Source organism: Zootoca vivipara, chromosome 16 (genome assembly GCF_963506605.1).
Source record: "Zootoca vivipara chromosome 16, rZooViv1.1, whole genome shotgun sequence".
Lineage (NCBI taxonomy): Eukaryota > Metazoa > Chordata > Lepidosauria > Squamata > Lacertidae > Zootoca > Zootoca vivipara.
In genome coordinates this window covers 26,600,037-26,615,664 of record NC_083291.1, presented here as the reverse complement: position 1 = coordinate 26,615,664, position 15,628 = coordinate 26,600,037, and the positions used below count along the sequence as shown (strand labels likewise).

The 15,628-nt window shown below is 51.3% G+C and overlaps 1 protein-coding gene across 3 annotated transcripts in view; it reads right to left on the bottom strand.

Annotated features, from left to right (window-relative positions):
* Positions 1-470: 470 nt before the first annotated feature.
* Positions 471-15,628, bottom strand: part of ATN1 (atrophin 1) — a 29,397-nt gene continuing 14,239 nt past the window's right edge. For 2 of the 3 annotated variants that reach the window (XM_060268680.1, XM_060268679.1), the window contains exons 3-11: positions 14,361-14,414; positions 13,948-14,085; positions 12,453-12,566; positions 10,147-12,140; positions 8,680-8,902; positions 6,698-7,415; positions 4,023-4,166; positions 2,533-2,713; positions 471-563 (exon numbers count right to left, since the gene is read on the bottom strand). In XM_060268680.1, coding sequence (XP_060124663.1) covers positions 530-563; positions 2,533-2,713; positions 4,023-4,166; positions 6,698-7,415; positions 8,680-8,902; positions 10,147-12,140; positions 12,453-12,566; positions 13,948-14,085; positions 14,361-14,414 — 3,600 coding nt within the window. In that variant the 3' untranslated portion in view covers positions 471-529. The remainder of the gene's footprint in view (positions 564-2,532; positions 2,714-4,022; positions 4,167-6,697; positions 7,416-8,679; positions 8,903-10,146; positions 12,141-12,452; positions 12,567-13,947; positions 14,086-14,360; positions 14,415-15,628) is intronic. The other variant, XM_060268681.1, reaches the window with a different exon arrangement.

Sequence of the window (15,628 nt, the reverse complement as noted above, 5' to 3'; positions counted from 1 at the left end):
CTGTGGCGCTATGCACCTCTCGGCTCGGCCCCTGCCTCTCGGGGGGCTGAGCCAGAATGTGGCCATGCCTTTTGGAAACGTCCCGCGAGTCTTCTGGACTCTCTCCTGCATCGAGGCATGGAGGAGGGGGGCTTTTGAAGAGCCCCGCCATGCCTTTCGAAGTTCCTGCTGATTGGCCCACAATTTGCCCGAGGATTGCAGGGGGTGGGGTGGGGAGGGCATAAAAATAGATGCACAATGGTTTATATACCTTTGCTTACAGGATACAAGGGCACATTTAGCCACGGGTTCGAAATCCTTGCCTGGTGTTTGGCGCCCCACTTGTCCTTCCCCTTTTGCCACGCCCCCCCTCCCGCCAGGGGTCGGCCTGCTTTCGTCCCTCTCCCACTAAATGACATTAGAAGTTGCGTCACTGTGCAGCTTCCAGGGTTTGGTTGGCAAATCTTCCTCTCTTCCTCTCTCTCTCAGAAGCAGCAGCAGCAGCAGCAGGAGGAGGGTCAACGATGTTGCCATGGGGAATGGGATCTGCTTAGAGGGGCTTGTCGCTTTCTTTTTTCAGGTGACTGTGGAGAAGAGCAAAGGGGAGGGGAGAAACAGAGAACAGAAGAGTGAACAAAATGCCACAAACGTGCACCTTTTATTTTGCTCATTTCAATCTTGCCGCTTTCCATTAGCAGCCTTCTGTCCAGGGCAGCTGTCTACCAGCTCCATCTGGTACACCGGCTGAGACCCTACCTGCCTGTCTTGCCAGGAGTGGTACATGCTCTGGTTCTCTCCCGCGTGGACTAGTGCAATGCACTCTACGTTGGGCTACCTTTGAAGGTGACCCGGAAACTAGTCCTGAATGCGGCAGCTGGACTGGTGACTGGGAGTGGCCGCCGGGACCATATAACACCGGTACTAAAAGATCCACATTGGCTCACATTGGTTTCCAAGCGCAATTCAGAGGGTTGGGGCTGACCTTTAAAAGCCCTAAACGGCCTTGGCCCTGCATACCTGAAGGAGCGTTTCCACTCCATCGTCCAGCCCAGGCACAGAGGTCCAGCTCTGAGGGCCTTCTGGTGGCTCCCTCACTGCGAGCTGTGAAGTTATAGGGAACCAGGCAGAAGGCCTTCTCGGTAGTGGCACCCGCCCTGTGGAACGGCCCTCCCATAAGATGTCAAAGAGAAAAACAACTACCAGATTTTTAGAAGACATCTGAAGGCAGCCCTGTTTAGGGAGGCTTTTAATGTTTAATCGATTATTTTATTTTATTTTTCTGTTGGAAGCCGCCCAGCCAGCCAGATGGGCGGGCTATAAATAATAAATTATTATTACTAGTCTCACTCAGCCCGTTAAAAAAACGGGCGCTAGAGGTGTGACGGGGCCGCGGCCTTCCCTCCCTTTCTGCGCTCGGCCGCGGGGCGTGCCGGGAACGCAATTAAACAAAGCGCTCTCCCGTCGTGTCCCGAGAGAGGGAGGGAAGGCCGCGGCCCCGCCACTCCTCCCACGGGCCAGGTAGGGTTGTCAGGAGGAGGAGGCAGCGGACCAAGATGGTGGCATCAGGCTCCGGGGTCGCGGCCCGTGGGGCGGCGGGGGGAGCCGGACCGGGCTCCCGCCGCCATGGCCCCGGAGCCCGATGCCGCCATCTTGGTCCGCCGCTGCAGGGGGACGGGAGGCAGAGGGTTGAGGGGGGGGAGAGAATGTGCGTGTGTGTACGTCCCGCCTCTTCGTCCAGTCCCTGTGTCCGTGGGGCACATGCGCATTAGCGCGGACACAGGGACACAGGGACTGGACGCAGAGACACAGGGACTTTATTATATAGGATTATTATTATTATTATTATTATTATTATTATTATTATTATTATTATTATATACCTGACTCTTAGAAGACATCTGAAGGCAGCCCTGTATAGGGAAGTTTTTAATGTTCGATTATTTATTACTATGCTTCTATAGAGTGACATATTATTCTTATTCTTATTCCACTGTAAAAGTAAAGGTAAAGGGACCCCTGACCGTTACGTCTAGTCGCAGACGACTCTGGGGTTGCGGCACTCATCTCGCTTCACTGGGCAAGCGTACAGCTTCCAGGTCATGTGGCCAGCATGACAAAGCCGCTTCTGGCGAACCAGAGCAGCACACGGAAACGCTGTTTACCTTCCCGCTTGGAGCGTTACCTATTTATCTACTTGCACTTTGGCATGCTTTCGAACTGCTAGGTTGGCAGGAGCAGGGACCGAGCAACGGGAGCTCACCCCATCGCTGGCATTCGAACCGCCGACCTTCTGATCGGCAAGCCCTAGGCTCTGTGGTTTAACCCACAGAGCCACTGTAAACGTCCTCAATATCACTGGGGCCCTGTGGCAACAGGAAGAACTTTCAAAACACTGAAACACACTTTGGAAACCTGTATTAAGAATATTGGAAGCTGTTGTGTCTGGGAGCAGGCAACGTCCTAACAATTCTGCTCTTGGGATCCCTGCTGGTCCCTTTGTGATAGCGCAAAACCAAACTTGCCCCCCCCCAACCGCACAAAGAAGCCACTCACCTGTAGTAATCCTCCTGCGTGGGGAGCGGCACTCCATGCAGAGGGTGGTGGGCGTGCAGCCACTGCTGCTGTTCCAGGGCCAGGCGCTGGAGCTCTGCTGACTGTGCATGCATGGCTTGGAGCTGATGCGCTGCCGACATCGGAGCCGAGAGAGAGCCTGGCAGGTCTCTGTAGGGGGCAGCTGTAGCCACAGAATAAAACAAGGACAGGTCGCATTTTGGGGTGATCATGGCGAACCGCATGGGTTCTTTGCCTTTAACAGCGGCACAAAAGGCAGAATTTCAGCAGCAGAGGCAGCTTGCCGCGGAGGGCTGAGGAAAGGTGTGCCTGCCCTCGTTCCCTCTTGCCTATCTAAAGCAAGCTGCCCTGCCACGGTCCTCTGCATCGGGCAGCAGCTCTCCAAAGCTTTCAGACAGGAGCCTCTCCCACGCCCCTACCTAGGAATGCTGCGGGTTGAACCCAGTGCCTTCTGCATGCCAAGCAGTTGCTCTGCCCGTGAGGCACCCAGCCCTTGCTGCGTGCTCACTTCTTCTGCCTTACAGAGCTGAAGCAGAGGCCGCAGCTCAAATCTGCACAGGCTGTCTCCTTCAGTCTGCACTTGTCTGACCCATGGGCCTGCAAGCTTGAGATTCTTTCCTTTATCAAATAACAAAACACATTCTGACGTAATTAAAAATAATCTCCCGTGTGCTTGCCGACTGTCACGGCGCCTTGGCATTCATTGGCTGCAACCCTGTTAAGTCGGGAGCAGATTTATATTCTCAGTAAGCCATTGGTTAGAGGGAAAAGTGCTGCCTGCACACTTCCCTGTCTTATTTCCATAAATAAAAAGGGCAAGAGAAGGACCCACAGCAGAAGGTGTGAAAGAGCACATAATATTTCTGCAAAGACCAGACCCCCAGAGTCTATCAACCTACACCCAAGAGTTCTTCCCTTGCTCCCTAATCAGGTCCTTGCTTTTGATTCACAGTTGTTTTGCAGTTCCACGCATGCACCTATGCTCTCTGCCACACTCAATAAATTTTCTCATACTCCCGCTTTCGTTCTGTCAGATCTCTTCCCTGCCCCCGAATCTTGCCGCTGCCTTTGCCTCCCTCATCCCTTACAAGGTAAAAGGTAAAGGTAAAGGGACCCCTGACCATTAGGTCCAGTCGTGACCGACTCTGGGGTTGCGCGCTCATTTCGCATTATTGGCCGAGGGAGCCGGCGTATAGCTTCCAGGTCATGCGGCCAGCATGACAAAGCCGCTTCCGGCAAACCAGAGCAGCACATGGAAACGCTGTTTACCTTCCCGCTGTAGCGGTTCCTATTTATCTACTTGCATTTTGACATGCTTTCGAACTGCTAGGTTGGCAGGAGCTGGGACCAAGCAACGGGAGCTCACCCCGTCACAGGGATTCGGACCGCCGACCTTCTGATCGGCAAGCCCTAGGCTCAGTGGTTTAACTACAGCGCCACCTGGGTCCCCTCATCCCTTACAAAGATCTTACCAAATAGCTGGTGGCGCAGCACCTCATTTTCATGCAGTGGGTGAGGAAGGAGTGGATTAGGGATGGTACCAGCTGGGTAGGGTATCCGGGTGAGATGGGACCCGGAAGCCAGTGGATCGATAAGAGGGTGAACAGAGGCGGAAGCTGAGGAAATGGAGATTGTAAACAGTTAGCTTATGACATGGGATATAGAGAGCAACAGGAGAGAAAAAAGGGGGGGCATTGTGTAATATGTAAAACAGTCCTACCTTGGAAGTCGAACAGAATCCGTTCCGGAAGGCTGTTCGACTTCCAAAACATTCAGAAACCAAGGCACGGCTTCTGATTGGCTGCAGGAAGCAGCCAATCGGAAACCACGTCAGACGTTCGGGTTCCAAAGAACGTTCACAAACCGGAACACTCACTTCCACGTTTGCAGCATTCAGGAGCCAAAACGTCACAAGGCATTCGACTTCTGAGATACGACTGTAAATTCAAGTACACTTTGCTCCTGATTTTTTTGCATTCAGACTAAATTGTACGTTAGCATTTATGTGGCATTTTTTTCAGTAATCTTTGCAACACCCTTGTAAGGTAGACAAGTATTACCCACACATTGGAGATAGGTATCGGATCCACTGAGAAAAACAGCTATTATTATTATTATTATTATTATTATTATTATTATTATTATTATTATATTTGTATACAGCCCTTCATCCCATAGATCTCAGGGCGGTTCACAACATAATATCTACAGCTACACAGAGAATTTGTAGCTGAGATGATACTAGGTGCTGGATGTCATTGCTCACATTAACATTCATACCACTCCTCTTCCTCTCATGAAGGGGCCTGGTTCATGTAAGCAGATCCCTGAGAATCTTAACAAGGTTCTAGCTTTTACACATGCAAAGAAAAGAATACAAGTAGGACAACCCAAAGAGTGACTGAATAAAATGTCCAAAGGTTATGTCCAGAGACTTTAGTATTTCAGAGTTCATTTTCCCTCCCTGACCAGCAAAAGCAGAATGAAATATGCAAAATAAGCAACAATTTTGTGTGGATGTTTGCTTGATTTGAATAACAGTATTCAAGTGGCATAATCCAGCATTTCTCTGTGCAAAATTTGGATTGCAGAAAAAGTCCACAGATAAGAAAGAGGGAAGGGGAGTCTCAAGAGTTCCTCTTTCAACTTGCAATCAAGCCTGTAAAAGGGTGAAAATACACAGACTATCAATTAATTAATCAATTGGCACTTCCAGGCTGAAAAGAACAGCACCATTCCTTTAAGTTTAACTTCTAGGTCAGGTGCCAAGCCCATGTTTGGACTGTACCATTTCAGGCAGAAGGCGGGGGTCCGCACAACTGACTGCTCCTCTCCGTGCAAAAATCCCCTTTGCGCAGAAGATACATCAGGCAGAATGATTCTAGTCCCATATGACACACACCAGCTCCCCATGTGCAGGAGATTATCTTGTATGCAACAGCGTTCGTTCATATAGGAATTCCATGCCCCGCCGGCTGAAATGGCACAGCCAGAACAGAGGCCCGTCACTGTATCATAAGTAGGAAGAGACCAAAATGGTCATCTAGGCCATAGATGCCAAGTTCCAGATTGAAAGATCCGGGATCAGCAGTGCCGCGGTACCGGAAGTCGCTTCTGCGCACTTCCTGACATGTGTAGAAGGGACTTCCGATGCCGCTGTGCCCATTTCCAAAATGTCCGCAGCACCAGAAGTCGCTTCTATGCACTTCTGGACATGCGTAGAAGCGACTTCTGGCGCCGCAGACATTTTGGAAATGGGCACAGCGGCATCGGAAGTCCCTTCTATGCATGTCCGGAAGTGCGTAGAAGCGACTTCTGGCGCCACAGACATTTTGGAAATGGGCACAGCGGCATCGGAAGTCCCTTCTATGCATGTCTGGAAGTGCGTAGAAGCAACTTCCGGTGCTGGTGCAGCACCAGAAGAACATGGCCGCCGGCAGGAGCTCCGTAATCGGGGGGAATCCAGGGTATTTTGCCATTCGGGACACCCGGGGAAAACGGGGTACTTGGCAGCTATGATCTAGGCTCACCCCTTACAATGCAGGAATCTTTTGCCCAAGTGGGGCTTGAACTCACTGCAAGAAGTGACGTTACAGGGAACCAGGCAGAGGGCCTTCTTGGAAGTGGCACCCTCCCTGTGGAACACTCTCCCATCTGATATCAAACAGTTAAACAACTATTTGACTATCCGAAGACATCTGAAGGCAACCCTGTTCAGAAAAGTTTTTAATGTTTGATGTTTTATTATGCTTTTATATTTGTTGGGAGCTGCCCAAATTGTCTTACAAAGCAACTAGAAATAATAACGGCTACATATTCTCGCTTTAAGTAGCATGGGACTAGAGACTTCCCTTTTTGTTTCAATGAAATATGAAAAACCTGGAAATGTGCCCCAAACCATCATCCATATTATTGTTGCTCTTGTTATACCACTGTGAAGGTCCTCAATATCGCTAGGGGACTGTGCTTCAAATATTTTGTTTATTCAATGTTTGATATGTCATTTGATATTTTGTTGGGAGCCACCCAGAGTGGCTGGGGCAACCCAGTCAGATGGGTGGCATATAAATGATGTAATTATTATGATTAAGGACAAGACTTAAAAGGGATGCCAAGGCAAGTTCGAGAGAGAAGCCCCGCTCCTCACCTGCGTGGATGGCGTCCTGCTGGTGGAGATGGAGGTGGGAGTGGATATGGGAGTGCTGGTGGTGATGCGGGGTCACGTTGAGCATCTGCAGCCGGGCCAAGGGGTCGTTGCTCAGGGCGGCCACCCTTTCAGCGTGCTGCCGCTCAGCTGCCAGCCGCTCAGCATAGGACATGTCAGGGCGCAGGGCAGGGCCGGCCGCCAGCGCTAGCCGCTCTCTCTCCAGGTGGCCCAGCCCCGGGTGGAAAGGGAAAGCAGGGTGGAGGCCTGGGCCGGCCTGCAGAGCTAGACCCCCATGCCGTGGGAAAGGATCCATGGTGGCGCTGGGCACGGCGTGAAGCTGCTCCAGCTCGGCGGGCTTCACCTCGAAGCCGGGCTTGAGGCGCTCGCGCAGGTCGCGGTCCCGGAGGTCTCGCTCGCGGGCCTCCCGCTCTCGGAGCTCCCTCTCCCGGGTGGCTGGGTCGCTGCTGTAGATGGCCGGCACGTTGTAGCCCAGCAGTCCGGGGTCCACCGCACCCAGCGGGACGTAGAAGGGGTGGTTGCGGTTGCTCGGGGACATGACATGGGGCCGCGCGTACTCGCTGAGGGTGCGGAGCGCCGGCGTGTCGGGGCCCAGGTAGGGGGGGACAGTGGCAACGGCGCTGCCTTGCTCAAACGACGGGCGGTGTGGGACAGGCCCCAGGGAGGCACACTCCACTGCGCGGCCTTCTTGTGCCACCTTCTGCAAAAAACCAGAGAGAGGCATGTTCGATTGATTGATTGATTTTATGATTTTATGCCGCTTGATTGATTGATTTTATGCCGCTTTTTATTCAAATAAATCCCAAAGCGGCTTACAAACAACAGATAAAAATAGCATAATGGAAGATCACGAATACAGCATAAATTGTATAGAATAATCCCAAATCCCAAATGAAACAATTACCATCTATATAACACTGTTAATAAAATAACAAAAAAATAAGATAAACATCACAGTTTCACCAAAAATCGTATTATAGGATTCACAAAGAACAACAGCATTCATATCTATAAAACAATATTAACAACATTAACAAAACAGCAACAAAACAAAGTGTTGAATTTTTACACTTGCTCTCCCCTCTGCCATGACTTCCATTCTATTCAATGCATCAAAATACACTTGTACACAACGCTCCTCAATGAGCTACATTCCTTTTAATTAGCAGCAAGGGGTCCTGTGTTATTGTCAGGAGGGAGCCAGAAGTAAATCACACTCTGCAAGTTGAGAGTTACCTCTATATTGGAAAAATACGATCGACACGGGAGTGTCAGGCCTAATGAGCATAGCAACTCATCTACAGTAGGACTTGCCCCATGAAGCTTTTGCTGAGATTGAAGGTCCCTGCCTCCCCACAGCCGCCTATGTCCCCTCCTCTCTTGGTCCCCCCCCCCACAAGCAATCGGATACTGCGCACCTGCATGAAGTCATCCTCTCCTCCGCCCTTTTCATGCCTCTTCTGGTTCTGGGAGAGCTTGTTGCAGCAAGAGGGAGAGGCACCCGTGACTCTTCACCAGCTGGACTCATCTCTGCCCCTTGGCCTTCCTCCCCTCCTCCTTCAGCTTCTGCCTCTGATTCTGGACGTCTCTCTGCCACAAACTCTCCCCGCTCACTAAGCCCTGAGACCTCTTCAGCTTCCAACTCCTCTTCCGCACCTTCTCCTTCTGACCACTCACTGTTGTCCCACCACCAATCCCTGGGCTCTGAGCCTTCTCCGCTTGGGGGTTCCCCAGCTGATTTCTCCCACCATTCCTCAGCGCCCCACCAGTCCGTGACAGTTACAAGTATAACTGAAAAGGCCTTGTCCCGAGTCAGGCCATTCATTCGTCGGGTTTGGCACCAGGCCACCACGTTGACTACACCATTGTTCTGACCAACATTGGCTCTCCAACATCACTGGTGGAAACCTAGCAGTCTCCTACCCTTTTAACTGGGAAATAGGGGCTCCTGAGCTGCGACTTACCACACTTCTTTCCAGCTCCCGTTCTTTCTCCCTCTCCCTCTCCTTCTCTCTCTCTCGCTCCCTTTCACGCTCCTTCTCCTCCCGGGCCTTCTGCTCAGCCTCCCTGCGCACCTTCTCCACCAGATCTGCCCGCTTCTTGGCCAGCTTGGAGCCGTCCAGGGGTACAAAGTAGAGATCGGTCCGCGAGCAGGAGTTGAAGCCGCGATCCAGGTGTTTATTGAACCTGTGGAAGGGAAGAAGGCATGAGCGTCCAAATAAAACGGAGCGGGAGGGAAGGCCAAAAGTGGTGAGGACAACTGAGAAATATGCCTTCAAAGGAAAATAGCATGTATATATAGCCATACCTCGGAAGTTGAACGTAATCCAAATCACGGCTTCTGATTGGCTGCAGGAAGATCCTGCAGCCAAGCGGAAGCTGCGGAAGCCCCATCAAGATGTTTGACTTCCAAAAATAGTTTGCAAACTGGAAGTCACTTCCGGGTTTGCGGCGTTCGGGAGGCAAAATATTCGAGAACTAAGCTGTTCAAAAACCAAGGTACAACTGTATCTGAATCCTCTAAAACCCAGGAAGGAAAACCCAGGATGCCTCTCTAGCTAGCCTCTTGGGATTCTTCCCTATGCCATTCTGTCTCCCCAGACTATGCCCCTCACAGATCCTGCTCCCTAATTTCTCAAGCAAAAAAAAAAAGAATTCTACAATCTGTGTGAATTAGGTCAATGAAGCCAATAGGCAGAATGAGGAAAGCAAGGAATATTGTGGGGCACTAGTAAAGATTGCCCACCCACTTGATCCACAAAAAGTCCAATTCTCCAAGATTTTCCAAGGTGCATCCTACAGCCCCGAGGCACAGGGAAGTCTCTGGGACACATTTCCCAGGCACATGTCCAAGTTTTTAATACAGCCGTACCTTGGAAGTCAAACAGAATCCGTTCCGGAAGTCCGCTTGACTTCCAAAACGTTCGGAAACCAAAGTGTGGCTTCTGATTGGCTGCAGGAAGGTCCTGCAGCCAATCAGAAGCTGCGGAAGCCCTGTCGGACATTCGGGTTCCAAAGAATGTTCACAAACTGGAACAAACAAGGCCGGGTTTGTGGCATTTGGGAGCCAAAACGTCCAAGTACCAAGGCGTTTGGGATCCAAAACAAGACTGTATTTCATTGAAACAAAAAGGAAGTATCTAGTCCCATGCTACCGTACTTAAAGTGAAAATATGTAGGCATTATTCTATCCAGTTGCTTTGTAAGAAGAAGGCAGGTGGCCACTTTGGGCCATGGAGAGCAAAACCACCAGCAGAAGGTGGCTGAGGCGCTGTGCTTGGATTGGCGGTTCACACGCAGTGCAGGCCCAATGGCAGAACTTATTTTATTATGCGCTCTGAGATTTCCCAACCCTTCCCGCTCATCCTTACCCCATCTCTCCCCCTTTCCTCTCCCTTCCGACCTGCCCCTGGCTCCCTTTCCATCCTCACCTCGCGGACTGGCTGGCATGGCTTGCCACATCCACCACCTTGGGGGCTGGCGAGGGGCTCCGGACAGGGGGCATCGGGCTCTCCGGGGGCTCGTATTCCTCGGAAGGCTCTTGCTTGATCTGCGCGGCGCTGAGGGGCAGCGGGGGCAAGGGAGGGGCTGGCATGACCCCCGCGGCTGGGGGGGCCACGGGAGCCGGCGAGGGGGCCTTGTAGCCCCCGCCTGCCGGGGAAGAGGCCAGCCTGTACCCTGGTGGGGTGGCTGCACGGAATGAGGATGCTGAGGAAGAGGAGGGAGAGGAGGAAGGAGGCGAGCCCGGCTTGTAGGGGGCCGGAGGTTGGAAGGTGGGGGACGGAGAGGCCGTCCGCTTCCCATAGGGGGTCACTGAGGGGGCCCCCGCCGGGGGCGACGCCGTCTTGTAGGGTGCTGCTGAGGCGGAGGCCATGGTGGTGATGACAGTGGAGAGGGTGGCACAGGCGGAGGTAACCGGAGGCCCGGCTCCGTGGGCTGGCGAAGGCGGTGGCGGCGGTGGGAATGTGTAGGCTGCGGTGTTTTGCCCCTGGGGGTGGCTGCAGACTCCTGGGTACGTTCCCTGGGGTGCAGAGGAGGAGGAAGAGGAGGAGGTGGTGGAAGAAGAAGATGAAGAAGAGGAGGCAGAGGACGAAGAGGAGGAGGAGGCAGAAGAGGAAGATGCAGAGGGGGCCTGGCTGTACGTGGCATGGCCATGAGGCGGGTAGAGACGGAGGCCATAGGCAGCGTGGGGCGGGTGGTGTGGGCCTGGCTCCAATGGGTGGGGATACCCTCCGGGGGCTTGGGGGGCTGCTGCAGCCGCTGCTGGGCCCCCCGCCCCACTGCCGTGGCTGTGGTGCTGGTGCTGGTGCTGCTGGTGCAGGGTGGCCTGGCCTGGGAAGGCGGCCGGAGGGTGCGAGCCAGCGTTGCCCAGGGGGCGATTATAGGGCGGCGGCCCTTGGCTCCACACTGGCTGGGAGGGCATGGAGGGCTGGGTGTACTTGGGGGGCTGGCTGGCGACGGAGAGGCTGCTGGGCTGAGGGAAGGAGTGGCCGTAGGAGGAGCTGTAGCTGGGGAGGGCCTGGGAAGCGGGGGGCAGCGCATACTGGGCGGCCGAAGAGCTGGGTGGGGCGGGGGCGTAGGGATAGCGGGAAGGGACAGGTGACTTGTCCTGGCCCATCCCGTGGGGGGGCTGGAGGTGCCCGCCCAGCGCTTGCCCCACCACCCCCGGGGAGCTGGAGGCGGCCGACATATTGTTGAGGGGCCTCAGAGCGGGCGGCGGGGGCAGATTGGCAAGGACGTGGGGGAAAGTGGCTGTGGAGGAAGGGAGCACCGAGGGGGAGTTGTTTGGAGGGGTTTTCTGAGGGGGCAGGCCCCCCGCCACCGGGGCCAAGGAAATGGGGGTTGTCGGAGGTGGGTTGTGCTTGGTGCCAAGGGCTTGCTCTCGCCCGCCTGGCGTGGGGAGGCCTGGCCCTGCGCTGACTGCTTTGGGCCCCATCTGGACCACGTTGGCGCCAGAATAGAGGGGGACGTGGGTCGTGCAGGAGGAGGAGGAGGTAGAGGAGGAAGGCGAGGAGGATGAGGAAGAGGAATTTGCTGACAGAGTGGGAGCTGGTGGGGCTTGCGCCTGGAAAATCCTTGAAGCCTGGGCCTCAAGTTGCGGCTGGTAACTGCCGGCGGGGCCCGGAGGATGAACGTCCCCCACCAGGCCAAAGTTTGGCTCTGGTGGGCGAGCTAGGCCCTCTGCCAGGGGGGCAGGGGAGGGGCTCTGGGGGAAGAGTGGAGGGTGGTGGTAGGAGCGGGCCGGCCCCTGGGACAGCACTGAGGAGGAGTCGGAGTCGTTCTCCACGCTGCCGGGGCTGTAGACGCTGGGCGAGGTGCTCCGGTTGTCCTGGTCGATGTCGCGAGGGTCGCTGCTCGTCTCATCGTTGAAGCTGTGGCCATCGAGGCTGTCAACGTCCGAGGGGGACTGAGGCCTCGGCAGCTCCTGGAGTGGAGAGATTAGGCAGAGGTTGAGCAGAGGGTCTCGCAAGGGGGGTGGGTCCTAGAGGGAGAATTTGGGTGCACAGCAAAAAAAGGGACTCTGCAAGGGTAGTATGCCCTGCTTACGCAGGAAGAACCTGCAGCCATTCTGGTTTGGTGAGCTCCCAGGTGTGGAAGCACACCAGCCAGGTAGCCGGACCTAGCACAGGTGAGCACAGGAAAGGCAGGAACAGCCTGAGAAGGACCTGGGACAGAAACCCTCAGGAGGTGTTTGGGGCGCACAGGGAGAGGAGGCCTGTGGCCAGGGAAACCCCACCTCGGTTTTAGTTTTCTTTGGGGCATTGGTGTCTTCTCCTTCGCTCTCCGAGATCTCCTCTGGACGGCTTTGCTTGCTTCCCTTAGGGGCCATGGACTCTTCCACCCGGCCCTTCTGCAAGGCAGAAAGAGGCCCGGTTAGAAATTTATTCCCGAAGTTTGGCAATGTACTGTATATTCATGCGTATAAGACTACTTTTTAACCCAGGAAAATCTTCTCAAAAGTTGGGGGTCGTCTTATACACCGGGTCGTATTTCTTATACGGCGAGTATATCCCAAACACTATATTTTAACTGGAAACGTTGGGGGTCGTCTTATACGCCCTGTCATCTTATACGTCGGAATAGGTACCTTTTTTTGGCCTTCTGTTAACTGTGGAAAACGTAATATAACACAATGTGCATGCTAGACTAGCTGTAACTACTTCCTGTACTAGTCCAAGGAATGATCCCATCGTTCAAAGTTCGGGAAGGGAACGGGAAGGCATTGTGAGGCTATGCAGCTGATCATATTTTGTTACTTGATGACAGAACACAGGACAAGTGATTACATAGAACTGTTGAGTTGGAAGGGACCCTGAGCATCATCTAGTCCAACCCCCTGCAATGCAAGAATGGGCAGCTGTCCCACACAGGGACTGAATCTGCAACCTTGGAGTTATCAGCACCATGTTCTAACCAAGTGAGCTATCCAGGTTTGTGAGAGTGAAGATAATGCAAATTAACAAGAGGACAATCATTGCTCCAAAGAGGAAGCACTCTGGGATGCATAACTGAGTGCTTGAGTGCTGCAAAGCATTTGCTCTCGGGAGCAATTATTGTTCAGTTGTTAATTTGTATTGCTCTCACTTGGACACAGCGCTGACACTGAGCATAGCACTGTGAGGCTTTTCCATCCAGGAGGAAGAAGCAACAGGCAGATAGATAGATGATAGATAGATTAGGATAGATAGATAGATAGATAGATAGATAGATAGATAGATAGATAGAGGTGCTAAAGAATCAGTTTGCTGGGTAAAACAACTTCACTCAAAAGGATTTTTGAATGGCAACTATTTTAACAATCTAAGTGGTTTTTAGGAGAAATTTCTAAAACAGCTTATTTTTTATGCAATTTTTCATTGAGACTTTCAAAAAGGAAACAAAATCATGTTAACGAGGCCGCACAAACCCCAGCAAAATGACAACAAAGGTGAATTAAATAAAAGGTAAACATTCACCATTGCTTGTTCTAATTTTCCTGACTCTTTTCATAGGGTCATGATGGTGCAGCATAAGAGTTCCAGAGATGCCGCCTTACTGGTCTCAGGTACCATGTGCCATGGATGTTAAGAATTCCACAAACTTGCATTTGGGTAGAACATCTTGCTTCTACTGCACATAAAAATCAAAACCGGGGACTATCTGGTGCAACTCAAATACCTAAGTGTGTTACTGTCACTTCCAATTCTTGAGCTGCAAAAGTGTTGTTTGACACACAAGCTATGATGACCTACCTTGGAAGTTTGCCGAGACTTCTCAGCTTTGCCATCACTGCTGGAAGTGCTGACGCCACCTGGAGAGGCTCGGCCCCGCGTCCTGAGCTCCTCTCGGGGCCCTGGAGTCTCCTTCTTCCTACCACTCCGCATCGACATCTGCAGAGAAAGTTAACGGAGAGACAAGAGGCTTCTTTCAATGGTCCTGTTAAAGTGTCTCCTGCTTATCCCAAGCTGGTGCCAACCCCACCCTGTTCTGACAGTGTTTCTCAGGGTTGAATTGCACCATCGCTTTGATGCGTGGAACTGTCAAAGTGATAGGTTTCCCACCCACCCACCCACCCACTCGATTATATTTTATTAAGTTTCAACATTTTTAACATATACAATCAAAGCACAATTTCGTCTTTTCACATTTTTTGTCGACTTCCCACCTTGTTTTCCATGGAGTGGTTGTTCCTCCCCTTCTGCTGCACCCTATCTTCCATCTATTAAATCATAACCACAATTATTATAATCTAATTACATCTGTTGGTTCATAGCTCAAATCCTGCTCGTAAGTTCCATCATTCCATAATATTTCCTTAAGTATCGTGGAAAAAGCCATCCCTTCTTCCATAAAACACTCATCATTAGGTTCTCTTCATTTTGCTGTTAATTTTGCCAGTTCCGCCTAGTCCATTATCTTACTTATCCATTAATAAATCTGCAGTTCTCACACTGTGTTTCAGGAAACTCTGATGTTCCTTGGAGGCTTGTCAAGGATGCCTCATTGTGGACTTCAACACATTACATCCAGGGGGCTTGAACAACAGTCTAGACTTCACACCATTTCTATAATCGACTTTGCATTTTGAAACAACATTGAACTTAACTATGACCCTATGCCTTTAAATTGTCTTAACACTTTTCAGTATGCATAGATGTAATACTGTCTCTTTAATTTTGTTATAACCTCATTTCCTCTATCATTTAAGTGCTGCAAACAATTTGAGCTAACAAGGCAAACATACTTGGTACACTTTGACCTGTGAATCTTTGGTAAGCTACCTCTGTTTATTACAAGTAATATAACTTTGTTTTTAGGAAATTACATGTATTCCTGAAATAAGGATTATTATTTTTTTAAGAGGATTTATTATTTAAAGCACAGACAAGCTTTTCTTGTATATTATAAGCAATTTAACCCCTTATTTAGAAAACAGAATGTAAGTTTGATGTAAGGTCGGTCACTCAGAGATATACCAGTTATGTTCATTTAAATATAGTCTCTGTCCTTTATATATGATAAAACTTTATGTTTAGAGAGTTTAATGAATTTTCATCACAAGGAGAATTATTCTAAGATTTATTTTAACTTTCTCAATATTCCAGCTGATGAAGAATAGTCGAAACAGGGCCTTGTCCTGAGGATCACAGCTCCCAACATCTGTGACCAATGGCCAAGTTGTCTGGGATTGATGGGAGTCCGAGTCCAACAACATCTTAGAATATTTCCTCCCGAGAATTCTAAAGCAGGCAAGTTATCAAGGCGAGATGTTTGAAGGCCTCTGCACTAAAGCTTCCATTCATTATTTGGCGGACCTCAATCTTAATCAGCAGAGGCTGGCAGTTTGGAGAACACAGTTGTTTCACTGAAGGATGTTTGTAATAGGCGATTGTAATGGGGGATTAAAAAGAAAACTCTTTAGGATGACCTTTC